This window comes from Oncorhynchus gorbuscha, linkage group LG22 (assembly GCF_021184085.1).
Source record: "Oncorhynchus gorbuscha isolate QuinsamMale2020 ecotype Even-year linkage group LG22, OgorEven_v1.0, whole genome shotgun sequence".
Lineage (NCBI taxonomy): Eukaryota > Metazoa > Chordata > Actinopteri > Salmoniformes > Salmonidae > Oncorhynchus > Oncorhynchus gorbuscha.
The window spans coordinates 23,831,019-23,847,945 of record NC_060194.1 but is presented as its reverse complement, the minus strand read 5'-3'; the positions used below and the strand labels follow the sequence as shown (position 1 = coordinate 23,847,945).

General features: G+C 44.1%; 1 protein-coding gene across 1 annotated transcript in view; it reads right to left on the bottom strand.

The window, feature by feature from the left end:
• Positions 1–16,716, bottom strand: part of LOC124009111 (E3 ubiquitin-protein ligase HECW1-like) — a 73,687-nt gene extending 56,971 nt beyond the window's left edge. Inside the window, exons 1-2 of the mRNA XM_046320607.1 lie at positions 16,549–16,716; positions 208–541 (exon numbers count right to left, since the gene is read on the bottom strand). Of these exons, the coding sequence (XP_046176563.1) occupies positions 208–541; positions 16,549–16,578 (364 nt within the window). The 5' untranslated portion in view covers positions 16,579–16,716. The remainder of the gene's footprint in view (positions 1–207; positions 542–16,548) is intronic.
• Positions 16,717–16,927: the final 211 nt, after the last annotated feature.

Below are 16,927 nucleotides of genomic sequence, written 5' to 3'. Positions count from 1 at the left end.
TGAACACATTCTAGTTCTTGTCCTACACACCTATTCCTCTTCCCCAAAAGCTAACTCCAAAGAAGTTCACATGCAGTATGTGTAACAGCTTACAACATTTGAAATAAGCTGCTCTTCATCTCACTGTCTCCAGCTGCCTCACTATCATCTACTATTACGTATTGCTTTGGTCCCTTCTATGAAAATCACTGTTATGGCAGTGCTCACCGATGAGGTACATGCCAATCCAGTCCCCAGCGTCCACCTCCTCCTTGATGTCCCAGCAGATGAGGATGTCCTGGGTCTGACCGATGGCATAGAGCGAGGTGCTGACGGTGAGCGTTGAACGGCTGTGTGATGTCACCAGGTCTGTGTCGCTGGTCGAGCGGTGCATAGTCGCCACGACCTCAGGAAAGCCGTTCTGGAAGTTGACGTTCGGGAACTGCTCGGGATTGTAGCTGTGGCGGATCGGGTGCTTACAGCGCCGGCGGTTCTGGGACGAACGTGAAGGGGATGCCATTGTTGCTCGTCCAAGTCCGAGAAACCTGTTCTGGTACAAGTTCTGGAGAAGAGGAGAGGAAAGAAGGAGAGAAACTGTGAATGGGGAGGATGGAGAGCTAGTACTGGAGAGAGATTTTTTAGGAGGCCAAATGTTAGCATTGCTATTTCTGCGTTTTTGAGATACAATCAAAACTTGAATCGCCATCTTTAAGAACATTTCAGGTGTGTTTTTCTGTTGGTTTATTCTGGCAGACTAAGAGGTAGTGATTTGTACCATCCTGCAGAGAAAGTGGAGCTATAGTGGGAATATTACCAGCAGGAAATATAATCCTAAAATCTTTCGGAAGTTTCTCCACTATGTATCAATAACTTCTGAGTGGGAGGAGAGAGACAACAATGCCTAGTTAGTGAAGAGGGAGCAGCACAGTGCTATGAGTGAGGAACACTCCAAGGTCCTGTCCTGCTCAGACTGTTCAGAGGTGACTGAGTGTGCTGCCTCTCTCATATGTTTACATTGCCAAAACAATAAAATAATGAACAGTAAACATTATACACTAAGTTCCAAAGGAATGGAGAGTGTTCAAAACAGTCTGAATGGATTTAATGAAGCCTATGGATTGAGTAGAATATGATATAACTTTATTGCGCCAAGGATGCATGTAGTTCCATGTAGTTAATACCAAGCATGAGATTCCCACATTGTAGCCTGTACATTGAATGTATTCACTGATCATGTACTCTACCTTAGCAAATAAAGGTGTGGTTCAGGTATGAACGTCTGTGAGATGTTTCTTTACAGTCATATCCAATACCAGGAGTATCAAACTCCAGTATTTGATGCTGTGTCTGCATGTATCTATTACAGTCATACCAGCAGCGCAAGAAGTGGGGGGGCATAATATATATATATTTTTTTATCCAGTCGGATAAACACTCCAAATAGCCTTCTACTGCTTGTTGGCATCCGCATGGTCCTAAAGCACATTGTTGCTTTGTTTTTATAATATTCCAGTGATAATACTGGGGGGGCACAAAAATGCCATTTCAGAAAGTGAAAATTGCACCCCTAAATTATACACTTCAACGGTGTTTACCAATCCTGCCCATAGGACAGCAATGGTTACACATTATAACTACCCAATAGACTAGAAACATGATTTAACTAGTTAAAGGCTGATTTTTAACTGATAGACAGAAACAGAATTGAAAAACAGTACACTATACTTCCTATGCATTATGTAAATACTCTAAAACCGGTTCATCTCAATATCTACTTTCCTCCATCTGCACTCATCTGAGGACACAGGATTGGTGTAGTATTTAATCAAATGAGAGACTTAATTTCAACTAGGATAGAATGTGAAAGGCTTTATTGAAAGAAGTTATCCAAGTGTTATAAATTCATAATACATGCATTATAAATATTATAATTGTAATCTAATATTATAAATAGAAGTTCAATCTGTTGTTCAATGCACATCTGGTGTGCATGATAAAAACAGAGGAATAAAGAGGAGATGAGTAGAGAGGTGTGAGAAAAAGTGTAGAAGACAGAAAGGAAAAGAGGAGCAGGGATGACAGCATATGATTCATGAATTACAGTGTGACTAAATGTAATATTCTCTCCGTTCATCACAATTGTATAATAGTGTCTCTCGTGGTGTCTCCCCAGGTGGCCCGAGCGGGTGAGGTGGCGATGAAGGGACTGGGGGTTGGCATCCTCTCTAACATCAAGACATACCTGTAGACGAGAGACAGATATAGCATGTTTAAGCCTTGTGTTTTTTTTTATTCTAACACTGTCAGTCATCATAATCATCAGGAGGTGAAATGCAAAACTGACCTTGAATCATTAACTCTGGGATTACTACATCTCTAGCTGCATTTCAGTGTGAAGCATCTATTTAATAATACTTCCTGTTGACCTGACCAAGGGACCTCTCACCTCTGATCATACTGTGCCCTCTATGTAGCCAGTTCAGATGCGGTAGGGGTTCACCGACACAGCTGATATAACCTAGAGGATTTAGGCAGAAGGGGGGGAAGAGGGAGGAAGTGAAGGAGAGAGACGGTTATTGAGAAAATAAGGTAGTTGAAGAGACAGTGTTCAACAGGAATCTGTGTGTCGTCTCACCTGGTGTCCACACTAAGTGGCTGAAAAGTACTTTATACTGAAAAACATACAGACACACGATGACAAACAATATATCATTTTCTACATTATTTTCTACATAAAAAGAAAAAATGACCATGTCTGTCATGTTTTGTCTTATATTGTCTTGTCATTTTGCTTTTCCTTCTGTTCGTTTTCCCCCTGCTGGTCTTTTTAGGTTCGTTCCCCTTTTTCTCTCTCCCTCTCTCTCTCTCTTCTCTCTATCGTTCCGTTCCTGCTCCCAGCTGTTCCTATTCCCCTAATCAATCATTTAGTCTTCCCACACCTGTTCCCTATCTTTTCCCCTGATTAGAGTCCCTATTTCTCCCCTTGTTTTCCGTTTCTGTCCTGTCGGATCCTGGTATATTGTTCACCGTGCTGTGTCTTTGTATCGCCCTGTCGTGTCGTGTTTTCCTCAGATGCTGCGTGGTGAGCAGGTGTCTGAGTCTGCTACGGTCAAGTGCCTTCCCGAGGCAACCTGCAGTTTATTATCGAGTCTCCAGTCAGTTCTCGTGATTACGAGTGGAATTGTTTTTTATACTTTATTTACCGCTCCGATTTGTCTAGGAGTATTGCTATTTCCTTAAACTGGATTAAAGACTCTGTTTTCGCCAAGTCGCTTTTGGGTCCTCATTCACCTGCATAACAGAAGGATCCGACCAAAGAATGGACCCAGCGACTACAGACACTCGTAACACTGCCGTCGAGATCCAAGGAGCCTCCGGAACCTAGGGTTAATAACCCACCTTGCTACTCCGGGCAGCCCAAGGAGTGCCGCTCCTTTCTCACCCAGTGTGATATTGTGTTCTCTCTCCAACCCAACACATACTCTAGAGAGAGAGCTCGGGTTGCTTACGTCATTTCACTCCTTACTGGCCCTGGCTTCCCTATGCCAAGGTGATCGATCCATAACGGATTACTCTATAGAGTTTCGCACTCTTGCTGCCTCTAGTGACTGGAACGAGCCGGCGCTGCTCGCTCGTTTTCTGGAGGGACTCCACGCAGTGGTCAAAGATGAGATTCTCTCCCGGGAGGTTCCTTCCAGTGTGGACTCTTTGATTGCTCTCGCCATCCGCATAGAACGACGGGTAGATCTTCGTCACCAAGCTCGTGGAAGAGAGCTCGCGTCAACGGTGTTTCCCTGCTCCGCATCGCAACCATCTCCCTCCTCTGGCTCAGAGACTGAGCCCATGCAGCTGGGAGGTATTCGCATCTCGACTAAGGAGAGGGAACGGAGGATCACCAACCGCCTGTGCCTCTATTGCGGATTTGATGGACATTTTGTCAATTCATGTCCAGTAAAAGCCAGAGCTCATCAGTAAGCGGAGGGCTACTGGTGAGCGCTACTACTCAGGTCTCTCCATCTAGATCCTGTACTACTATGTCGGTCCATCTACGCTGGACCGGTTCGGGTGCTACATGCAGTGCCTTGATAGACTCTGGGGCTGAGGGTTGTTTCATGGACGAAGCATGGGTTCGGAAACATGACATTCCTTTCAGACAGTTAGACAAGCCTACGCCCATGTTCGCCTTAGATGGTAGTCATCTTCCCAGTATCAGATTTGAGACACTACCTTTAACCCTCACAGTATCTGGTAACCACAGTGAGACTATTTCTTTTTGGATTTTTCGTTCACCTTTTACACCTGTTGTTTTGGGTCATCCCTGGCTAGTATGTCATAATCCTTCTATTAATTGGTCTAGTAATTCTATCCTATCCTGGAACGTTTCTTGTCATGTGAAGTGTTTAATGTCTGCCATCCCTCCCATTTCTTCTGTCCCCACTTCTCAGGAGGAACCTGGCGATTTGACAGGAGTGCCGGAGGAATATCATGATCTGCGCACGGTCTTCAGTCGGTCCCGAGGCAACTCCCTTCCTCCTCACCGGTCGTATGATTGTAGTATTGATCTCCTTCCGGGGACCACTCCTCCTCGGGGTAGACTATACTCTCTGTCGGCTCCCGAACGTAAGGCTCTCGAGGATTATTTGTCTGTGTCTCTTGACGCCGGTACCATAGTGCCTTCTTCCTCTCCGGCCGGGGCGGGGTTTTTTTGTTAAGAAAAAGGACGGTACTCTGCGCCCCTGCGTGGATTATCGAGGGCTGAATGACATAACGGTTAAGAATCGTTATCCGCTTCCCCTTATGTCATCAGCCTTCGAGATTCTGCAAGGAGCCAGGTGCTTTACTAAGTTGGACCTTCGTAACGCTTACCATCTCGTGCGCATCAGAGAGGGGGACGAGTGGAAAACGGCGTTTAACACTCCGTTAGGGCATTTTGAGTACCGGGTTCTGCCGTTTGGTCTCGCCAATGCGCCAGCTGTTTTTCAGGCATTAGTTAATGATGTTCTGAGAGACATGCTGAACATCTTTGTTTTTGTCTACCTTGAAGATATCCTGATTTTTTCACCGTCACTCGAGATTCATGTTCAGCACGTTCGACGTGTTCTCCAGCGCCTTTTAGAGAATTGTCTCTACGTAAAGGCTGAGAAGTGCTCTTTTCATGTCTCCTCCGTTACTTTTCTCGGTTCCGTTATTTCCGCTGAAGGCATTCAGATGGATTCCGCTAAGGTCCAAACTGTCAGTGAGTGGCCCGTTCCAAGGTCACGTGTCGAGTTGCAGCGCTTTCTAGGTTTCGCTAATTTCTATCGGCGTTTCATTCGTAATTTCGGTCAAGTTGCTGCCCCTCTCACAGCTCTTACTTCTGTCAAGACGTGTTTTAAGTGGTCCGGTTCCGCCCAGGGAGCTTTTGATCTTCTAAAAGAACGTTTTACGTCCGCTCCTATCCTCGTTACTCCTGACGTCACTAGACAATTCATTGTCGAGGTTGACGCTCCAGAGGTAGGCGTGGGAGCCATTCTATCCCAGCGCTTCCAGTCTGACGATAAGGTTCATCCTTGCGCTTATTTTTCTCATCGCCTGTCGCCATCTGAACGCAACTATGATGTGGGTAACCGCGAACTGCTCGCCATCCGCTTAGCCCTAGGCGAATGGCGACAGTGGTTGGAGGGGGCGACCGTTCCTTTTGTCGTTTGGACAGACCATAAGAACCTTGAGTACATCCGTTCTGCCAAACGACTTAATGCTCGTCAAGCTCGTTGGGCGTTATTTTTCGCTCGTTTCGAGTTTGTGATTTCTTACCGTCCGGGTAGCAAGAACACCAAGCCTGATGCCTTATCCCGTCTTTTTTAGTTCTTCTGTGGCTTCTACTGATCCCGAGGGATTCTTCCTTATGGGCGTGTTGTCGGGTTGACAGTCTGGGGAATTGAAAGACAGGTTAAGCAAGCACTCACGCACACTGCGTCGCCGCGCGCTTGTCCTAGTAACCTTCTTTTCGTTCCTGTTTCCACTCGTCTGGCTGTTCTTCAGTGGGCTCACTCTGCCAAGTTAGCTGGTCATCCCGGTGTTCGAGGCACTCTTGCTTCTATTCGCCAGCGCTTTTGGTGGCCGACTCAGGAGCGTGACACGCGCCGTTTCGTGGCTGCTTGTTCGGACTGCGCGCAGACTAAGTCAGGTAACTCTCCTCCTGCCGGTCGTCTCAGACCGCTCCCCATTCCTTCTCGACCATGGTCTCACATCGCCCTAGACTTCATTACCGGTCTGCCTTTGTCTGCGGGGAAGACTGTGATTCTTACGGTTGTCGATAGGTTCTCTAAGGCAGCACATTTCATTCCTCTCGCTAAACTTCCTTCCGCTAAGGAGACGGCACAAATCATCATCGAGAATGTGTTCAGAATTCATGGCCTCCCGTTAGACGCCGTTTCAGACAGAGGTCCGCAATTCACGTCACAGTTTTGGAGGGAGTTCTGTCGTTTGATTGGTGCGTCCGTCAGTCTCTCTTCCGGGTTTCATCCCCAGTCTAACGGTCAAGCAGAGAGGGCCAATCAGACAATTGGTCGCATACTACGCAGCCTTTCTTTCAGAAACCCTGCGTCTTGGGCAGAACAGCTCCCCTGGGCAGAATACGCTCACAACTCGCTTCCTTCGTCTGCTACCGGGTTATCTCCGTTTCAGAGTAGTCTGGGTTACCAGCCTCCTCTGTTCTCATCCCAGCTTGCCGAGTCCAGTGTTCCCTCCGCTCAAGCGTTTGTCCAACGTTGTGAGCGCACCTGGAGGAGGGTGAGGTCTGCACTTTGCCGTTACAGGGCACAGACTGTGAGAGCCGCCAATAAACGTAGGATTAAGAGTCCTAGGTATTGTTGCGGCCAGAGAGTGTGGCTTTCCACTCGCAACCTTCCTCTTACGACAGCTTCTCGTAAGTTGACTCCGCGGTTCATTGGTCCGTTCCGTGTCTCCCAGGTCGTCAATCCTGTCGCTGTGCGACTGCTTCTTCCGCGACATCTTCGTCGCGTCCATCCTGTCTTCCATGTCTCCTGTGTCAAGCCCTTTCTTCGCACCCCGTTCGTCTTCCTCCCCCTCCGTCCTTGTCGAGAGCGCACCTATTTACAAGGTACGTAGGATCATGGACATGCGTTCTCGGGGACGGGGTCACCAATACTTAGTGGATTGGGAGGGTTACGGTCCTGAGGAGAGGAGTTGGGTTCCGTCTCGGGACGTGCTGGACCGTTCACTGATTGATGATTTCCTCCGTTGCCGCCAGGATTCCTCCTCGAGTGCGCCAGGAGGCGCTCGGTGAGTGGGGGGGTACTGTCATGTTTTGTCTTATATTGTCTTGTCATTTTGCTTTTCCTTCTGTTCGTTTTCCCCCTGCTGTTCTTTTTAGGTTCGTTCCCCTTTTTCTCTCTCCCTCTCTCTCTCTCTTCTCTCTATCGTTCCGTTCCTGCTCCCAGCTGTTCCTATTCCCCTAATCAATCATTTAGTCTTCCCACACCTGTTCCCTATCTTTTCCCCTGATTAGAGTCCCTATTTCTCCCCTTGTTTTCCGTTTCTGTCCTGTCGGATCCTGGTATATTGTTCACCGTGCTGTGTCTTTGTATCGCCCTGTCGTGTCGTGTTTTCCTCAGATGCTGCGTGGTGAGCAGGTGTCTGAGTCTGCTACGGTCAAGTGCCTTCCCGAGGCAACCTGCAGTTTATTATCGAGTCTCCAGTCAGTTCTCGTGATTACGAGTGGAATTGTTTTTTATACTTTATTTACCGCTCCGATTTGTCTAGGAGTATTGCTATTTCCTTAAACTGGATTAAAGACTCTGTTTTCGCCAAGTCGCTTTTGGGTCCTCATTCACCTGCATAACAATGTCTTACTATTCTCCATGGTTGGCCCTCTTGCCTGTTCTTTGAAGGTGGAAGGAGCCACAGTTATACACCTGAGCCTGCTTACTGCACAACACAATCCATCAATCAGATTGATACACGAGTGTGTAGCTGTGGGTTATAGGGTGTCTAATTGTTCTTCTATTTCAATATGGGTGACTCTTAAAGGAGCCTGTTCTGTTTTTGTACAGACATTCCCCTTACCTAAACTGTGAATTTAATAAATGCAGTTGACATAGCGAAGTAAATGGAAGAATACACTTATTGCAATGTGGATGGCTCTTAAGAGGCTTTGGTTGTGCATAGTCTAGTCTTTGGTGTTGCCAAGGAACAGCACCCTCTTCAAAGAAGTAGGAGGTGAAAATCTCCCGCACACGGATTGCCTCCTGTGCTGCGTTGTTAGCGCCCATCCTTGAAAAATCCTGCAGATCCCCTCCTGGTCCTCATCTACATCCTCATGAAGTTCTGCAGGACACAGGTAGGCAGTCCCAGATGACCCTGGTAACCAAATCATTTTGAAGCAATCTCCAGTTGCAAGGTATCTGTAGGAATATGGAAGATAGTCAATATTAGACTTTGACATCCCCAGGTCATTGTGGATTTCTAAAGTATAATATATCTTATAACAAACCATGATAACATTGGATAGACAGATGCATGTGCACACACATGGGCATGTGTAGCAAACAATAGCAGGATCATATCAAGAATAGCATCACAAATAATAATACAGTTGAAGTCGGAAGTTTACATACACCTGAGCCAAATACATTTAAACTCTGTTTTTCACAATTGCTGACATTTAATCATAGTAAAAATTCCCTGTCTTAGGTCAGTTAGGATCACCACTTTATTTTAAGAATGTGAAATGTCAGAATAAAAGTGGAGAGAAATATATAAGTTGGGTGAATTTTGGCCCATTCCTCCGAACAGAGCTGGTGTAACTGGGTCAAGTTTGTAGGCCTCCTTGCTGGCGCACTCTTTTTCATTTCTGCCCACAAATTTTCAATGGGATTGAGGTCAGGGCTTTGTGTTGGCCAATCCAATACCTTGACTTTGTTGTCCTTAAGCCATTTTGCCACAACTTTGGAAGTATGCTTGGGGTCATTGTCCATATAGAAGACCCATTTGTGACCAAGCTTTAACTTCCTGACTGATGTCTTGAGATGTTGCTTCAATATATCCACATACTTTTCTTGCCTCATGATGCCATCTATTTTGTGATGTGCACCAGTCCCTCCTGCAGCAAAGCACTCCCACAACATGATGCTGCCACCCCCGTGCTTCACGATTGGGATGGTGTTCTCCGGCTTGCAAGACTCACCCTTTTTCCTGAAAAAATAACGATGGCCATTATGGCTAAACAGTTCTACTTTTGTTTCATCAGACCAGAGGACTCCAAAAAGTATGATCTTTGTCCACATGTGCAGTTGCAAACCGTAGTCTGGCTTTTTTATGGTGGTTTTGGAGCAGTGGCTTCTACCTTCCTTGCTGAGCGGCCTTTCAGGTTATGTTGATACAGGACTCGTTTTACTGTGGATATAGATACTTTTGTACCTGTTTCCTCCAGCATCTTCACAACTTTTTGCACCAAAGTACGTTCATCTCTAGTAGACAGAGCGTGTCTCTTTCCTAAGCGGTATGAGGGCTGTGTGGTCCCATGGTGTTTATACTTACGTACTATTGTTTGTACAGATGAATGTGGTACCTTCAGGTATTTGGAAACTGAAGGTACAAGGAACCAGACTTGTGGAGGTCTACAATTTTTTATCTGAGGTCTTGGCTGATTTATTTTGATTTTCCCATGATGTCAAGCAAAGAGGCACTGAGTGTGAAGGTAGGCCTTGAAATACATGTACAGGTACACCTCCAATTGACTCAAATGATGTCAATTAGCCTATCAGAAGCTTCTAAAGCCATTACATAATTTTATGGAATTTTCCAAGCTGTTTAAAGGCAGCTTGGAAATGTAGTTTATGTAAATTTCTGACCCACTGGTATTGTGATACAGTAAATTACAAGTGAAATTATCTGTCTGTAAACAATTGTTGGAAAGATTACTTGTGTCATGCACAAAGTAAATGTCCTAACCGACTTGCCAAAACTATAGTTTGTTAACAAGAAATTTGTGGTGGTTGAAAAACGAGTTTTAATGACTCCAACCTAAGTATATGCAAACTTCCGACTTCAACTGTACATAAGTACCACTTGAAGCTTGATGATGAGTTGATCATTTGAATCCGCTCTGTAGTGCTAAGCTAAAAACTAAAATGCGCACCCCTCTGAGTCCCCAGGACCAGGACTGAGAACCACTGCTCTTCATTGGGACCTCTTCATCTGCAGACATGCTTTCAAAGCTCTCTGTATCTGAGGGCATAAAACATTGCAATAAACAGACTTCATTTTACTCAAATTAGACAGCACTGAATATTATGTTACTATATCTCTGTTCTCACTTCTAGGGACTGGAACTACACAAAAGTACCTGCCCTATCCAGAATAGCCTACTCTCTCACTTTGACAATTGGGGCTGCTGTCCTTTCACACTTCTCAATGGCCTAGCTACCTACAAATACATTTGGAGTTTGTTTTTACAATGATAAATACATCAAGACACCTAGCTAAAATTAAGTTAGGTAGCTGGTGATATTTAATTAACTTAACTACACAGTATGTAAAGTTGGCTAGATAGCTAACTGCTACGTTAGCAGTTCATTTGAGTTAGCCTGCACTATAGCTAGTTAGCTAATAATACATTGTTTAAAAATCACTTTTTTTACTGTATTTACTTACTTGAATAGGTTCTCCCAGCCATGTGAATGATTGGAAACAGGACAGCAAAGTTTGTTTGTCACCAGAGCGGTTTAGAGCATATTACTATTTACCTGTGAATAAATTCATGAAATAAAGAATGGATTAAACTATTTACCAACCAGACCTTCATTCAAACTTGCTATGCTGAATTCTTGACGCACAGTCGAACGTGCTGCTATATGCTGCCAGCACACCCACAAGTGAGCCACTCTGGGCGGCTGGAGTGGCAAGCGGCACAGAGTACTAACGTACGCAAGCAATTATTGTTATTTTATTGTGTTACTAGTTCGTTTTTTTTTTTTGCTAATCTTTTCTTACTTTTTAATTCTGCATTGCTGGGAAAGGGCTCGTAAGGGAGTATTTCACAGTAAAGTCTACACCTGTTGTCTTTGTGTGACAAATACAATTTTATTTGATGTAGGCTAAATTTGGACTCAGGGTAGGAGTGTTTTTGTTCTTGCATTTTCTCCCCATCTGAGAGCATCTTGAGAGAATGCTAATGCACAGTTAGATAGGTTCTGTAGAGGTGTTATCTTATCAGCATCATAAAAGCTGATAGTATTTAAATCACATCAAATATGCATTCAAGCCAAACTGAAATATTATCAGAAACATGTTGGGATGTTTTCACAGCTTTCTATTTTCTTACAAATGGTCAAACTGATGTCATTTGGAAATGTTCCACAGAAAAACTCCAGTATTTTTGTTCTTGCATTTTCTCCCCATTTCCTCAACGTCTTTGCTATGTGAAAGAAGCAGAGATGACAAACAAAACTTTACCAATGTCAACTAGATTGAAGCATTCCTTCTATCAATTTATGCCATTATTCTGGTGAGCAAGGGTTTATTTAGTGTTCTAGGGCAACATATAATGACAGAAGAGAAGCTCCATATACAGTATCTAATTATAGACAAGTTGACAGCCATCTCTGACTGTAGCCTATGGCGCATTTTCTATATTAGCGCGTTAGGGTCGGGTGCAGACCTCAGATTTTCACTTTATCACGTACAGGAAAGTATTCAGACCCCTTAACTTTTTCCACATTTTGTTACCTTACAGCCTTAATTACAAAGCAAAAACATGTTTAGACAATTTTGGAAATATATTGAAAATAAAAACAGAAATACCTTATTTACATGTATTCAGACCCTTTGCTATAAGAGTCGAAATTGAGCTCCGGTGCATCCTGTTTCCATTGATCATCCTTGAGATGGTTCTACAACTTGATTGGAGTCCACCTGTGGTAAATTCAGTTGAATGGACATGATTTGGAAACGCACACACCTGTCTATACAAAGGTCCTACAGTTCACAGTGCACGTCAGAGCAAAAACGAAGCTATGAGGTCGAAGGAATTGTCCGTAGAGCTCTGAGACTGGATTGTGTCGACGCACTGACCCGGGGAAGGGAACCAAAACATTTCTGCAGCATTGAAGGTCCCCAACAACACAATGGCCTCCATCATTCTGAAATGGAAGAAGTATGGAACCACCAAGACTCTTCCTAGAGTTGAGCAATTGGGGGAGAAGAACCTTGGTCAGGGAGGTTATGGATAACCTTCCAGAAGGACAACCATCTCTGCAGCACTTCACCAATCAGGGCTTTATGGTAGAGTGGCCAGACAGAAGCCACTCCTCAGTAAATGGCACATGACAGTGTGCTTGAAGTTTTCCAAAAGGCACTTAAAGACTATCAGACCATGAGAAAGAAATATACTCTGGTCTGATGAAACCAAAATTAAACTCTTTGGCCTGAATGCCAAAGCGACATGTCTGGAGGAAACCTGGCACCATCCCTACGGTGAAGCATGGTGGTGGCAACATCATGCTGTGGGGATGTTTTTCAGCGTCACAGACCGGGAGACTAGTCATGATTGAGGAAAAAATGAACGGAGCAAAGTACAGACAGATCCTTTTTTTTACCCCTTTTTCTCCCCTTTTTCATGGTATCCAATTGTTTTAGTAGCTACTATCTTGTCTCATCGCTATGACTCCCGTACGGGCTCAGGAGAGACGAAGGTTGAAAGTCATGCGTCCTCCGATACACAACCCAACCAAGCCGCACTGCTTCTTAACACAGCGCGCATCCAACCCAGAAGCACCAATGTGTCAGAGGAAACACCATGCACCTGGCAACTTTGGTTAGCGTGCACTGCACCCAGCCCGCCACAGGAGTCGCTGGTGCGCAATGAGACAAGGATATCCCTACCGGCCAAACCCTCCCTAACCCGGACGACGCTAGGCCAATTGTGCATCATCCCACGGACCTCCCGGTCGCAGCCAGTTGCGACAGAGCCTGCAGTACAGCGCCCTTAACCAAGAATGGGAGAAACTCCACAAATACAGATGTGCCAAGCTTGCAGCATCATACCCAAGAAGACTTGAGGCTGTAATCGCTACAAAAAGGTGCTTCAACAAAGTACTGAATAAAAGGGTCTGAATACCTACGTAACTGTGAGATTTTAGTTTTTGAAATTTATTTTTAATAAATTAGCAACATTTTCTAAAAACCTGTTTTTGCTTTGTCATTATGGGGTATTGTGTGTAGATTGATGATATATATTTTTTGTTAATACATTTTGGAATAAAGCTGTAAAATATTGAAAAAGTCAAGGGGTCTGAATATTTTCTGAAGGCACCGTATAGTCAGGTGGTTGTTAGCAATTTCGGGCAGGTGCGGTTGAACAAACCACTAGTGCACACACACGCGTGCACACATTCACACACACACACACACACACACACACACACACACACACACACACACACACACACACACACACACACACACACACACACACACACACACACACACACACACACACACACACACACACACACACACACATAGTCTCTACTCAGTCACTACTCAGTCAATGCTGGCCAAGTGAAAGATGAAGCTATGTCTGTTAGTCTGCCCTGGCAGCTGGCCAACACAATAGACCAGACCCCCACTGCGCTCTAAGAACAATCCACCAACACAATGACCCCTCAATAGCCTGTCTCATTAGAGCCACTTTCTGGCCCTCCAGTGTGGAAGTGCATGCAGCTGCCAAGCATCCTCTTCAACAACTATGCCACTGTTCTTCAGCAACAAGGTCACTTGTCTGCCTTGATACAACCTCTGTATGAATGGAATGGCACCATACACAACACACACTGTTTAAGAAGTATTTGAGCGGAAGTAAAAAGAGAAAGGGAAGAGCAGGGAACAATGTGACAATTTGACTTGTCAATCTCTGCTGTGTGTGCAGGTTAAGTAGAATAGTTGAGTAGATAAAATACTGAAATGGTGAATAATTTTTAAAAAAGGTTACGGTATACAGTAAAAGATTCATATTAAAACACCAGACATAGAAAATACTACAGTACTGTGGTTTATTCTCTGTCTATCTCAGAGTTGGCCTATTACTTAACTCCTTTTAGGAGCCATATGAGATCATCAGTTCAGTGATCATCAGTTTCCCTGTACTATCTGCACTGTGCAGCAACTGAAGACATTAGTCCACTTACATAATACAGCAGGCCAGGCCTACATAGCTCTTCTTTCACATAAGCTCCCAACCAATTAATACATGCAGGGATGCAGACAGTAAAATTACCCTCCGTATCACCTTTAAAGGCTGCCAACTCATTATAACAATATCACTATACTAATAGAATGAAGCAGAGTTGTAAATCCCTTGTGATTAAAAACAGTAAAAAAGGTTGAGTGAAATACAAAGAAATTTTGTGGAGAAGTCTTGCTATAAAAATAAAAGGTGCTTCTACAAAGTTGGACAGTTGCCAGCATGATGCATGGACATGCCCCACTGTAATGAATCCCATACTGTAGGCTAACTACCTCTACATAAAGCTCATGCTTTTAATCTAATTGGATTTACTCACTGAGACAAATCTGGAGAATAGGACCTGGTGCACTATCATCCCGCCATCACAAATTATACTACAGCGAATCAGCAGCGTGAGGCTAAACAAACCACATAGCTGATCGCAGCATGCAGTGTGCAACCATGGGAACGCAGCTAGGACAATATGGCTGCATTTAGACAGGCAGCCCAATTCTGATGTTTTTTTTGGTTGATAATTGGTCTTTTGACAAATCAGACCATCTCTGAAAAAGATCTGATGTGAAAAGATCTGATGTGAAAAGATCTGATGTGATAGGTCAAAAGACAAATGAGTGGAAAAAAAAATATCAGAAATAGGCTGCCTGTCTAAAAACAGTCTATATAGCATTCTGTTGCATCCAGATACTGAGGCCCTGATACTGAGTGTCTTATTCACAGCACTAGATTAGCAGCAACATCAAAAAAATATCCTTCCAGTCAAAGGAGCAATGTTTAGTCCTCCTAATGCAGCTCAGCACTGGGACTGCCTAGCTGGTTGGTTAGATGACTCACTCAATGCATTTTTAAACTATGTATTGAACGGTGGCTCAGCATTCTACTTCCTTCTGCTCATTTAAATCCACAGGGCTAAACCAAGCAGGGCTGGAGCAGGGAGGTGCATTTTGGGGGATTTTGTTAGAGCGCTCTCCCATCTCTCATCCATTTAGGAGCACCTACTGTTACTACTCCATGCCCAGAGATGTGAGGAAGACAATAGATTCATCTTGATTAAATGTGCTCAGTAAGGTGTATCAAATAGATCAATTCTCCTTCAAATACATGACAGTATAGTAGGTCTAATATATACCAGCCAATAAGAGGCGGCAGGGATGATCAATTAGGCCCTCAAATCCATTCCAAATGTAAGTGTATAATGGCTGCAGACACTTGGCAGGCAGGGAAATACAATCCCTCTCCAACTAAGTTGCCCCAGGAAGTTTTACTATATTTTCTTTACACTGAACTATCCCACTTGACTTACACTGAGTAAAACCAAGTAAAGGAAACGCTGTATAAATGCCTAGCAGCATTGCTAGTTCATAAAAGATTGTCTATGGGGGCAACCCACACATGCCAAATAAAATGTATTACATTTTACCTTCCTTGATCGACAATACGACAGACACTGAAACTGTAACAGGAATATTAGCTTGATTTTCCATATACTTTTCTGGTATTCATAGACCTTTCACTGTGAACAAGTCTCCTCCACAGTGGTGATTTTAACATGGATCAATAGACTGCGGGTCCCCCTTCTACATGATTGCTTGAGTCTTTGGCAGTTACAGGTGAATCAATAGTAATCTGGTCAATCTCTCTGCTACTGATCAGGATCACTGCTATTACTGCTACTCATGAGCACTGACTGCCTTTTATAATGAAAACAGTCTCTATCTCCCTGTGCTGTGTTGAACGGGCTGGAACAGCCTGTGTGTGGTAGGCGGCCTATGGTAGCAGTAGTACTATGGTAGCAGTACTACTATTGTTGTAATTTAGTAAATTACAAATATTGCCTTCCTCCTTATCTAACCACTCCATCATATGTAGTGTTGTATTTTAGATTCAAACACAGACACAGAGTAAGAGACTCTCTCTCGCCCGCTCTCTCTCATATTATGGTGGGGCATCCCTATAGGATTGACCTACTCTGACTTGGTTATACAGACTCGATCAAAACACACCCTACGAATGGAATGCCTAAATCAATACTCACTTTCTAATATCAACAAACACTGCGAGACCTCTCATAGTCAGCCATAGTAGTAAGCTACAGTACAGGGGTGATTCTTAGTGGCTGGCCATGATTTAGAGCACCCATGGAAACAATCTCGTTGTTTGAGAAAATACGAGGCGTCAACCTCAGTCAGTATTATTTTGTAGCACATAGAACTCGTGATCCCATGCATCAAAATTAACTAGCGATCGATTCAGACACGAGCACGTATCAATTTAGCCACGACTATCTTATTCACAGATGGACAAATAAATGTATCTAAACGTACCTGGGTCAGTGTCACCTGCCTTTGAATCATACTACATGAAACTTCTAATTCTTATGGCATTTCTCATGTGTGGGTGTTTTAAGAATAAGATATAGCATATCCTCTGTTGGGCCATGTTCCAGGTTTGTCGGACGATTTTCTGGTCATTCGTACCGCGATGCTGCTGTGCAGTGGTCTTTCTCTTGGGTACCACAATGCTTCGACCAATAGCGGACCATTTTGCATCAATTTAGCCTCTGTGTCGCTGCCCCCGCCCATGCACGCATCACGCACAAATTAAAGGCCTACGCTTTGCAAGGCACTCGCACGCATATCACAATTACGTATTTATACAGAACACAAATATAAACGCAACATGCAACACTTTTACAGTTCATAT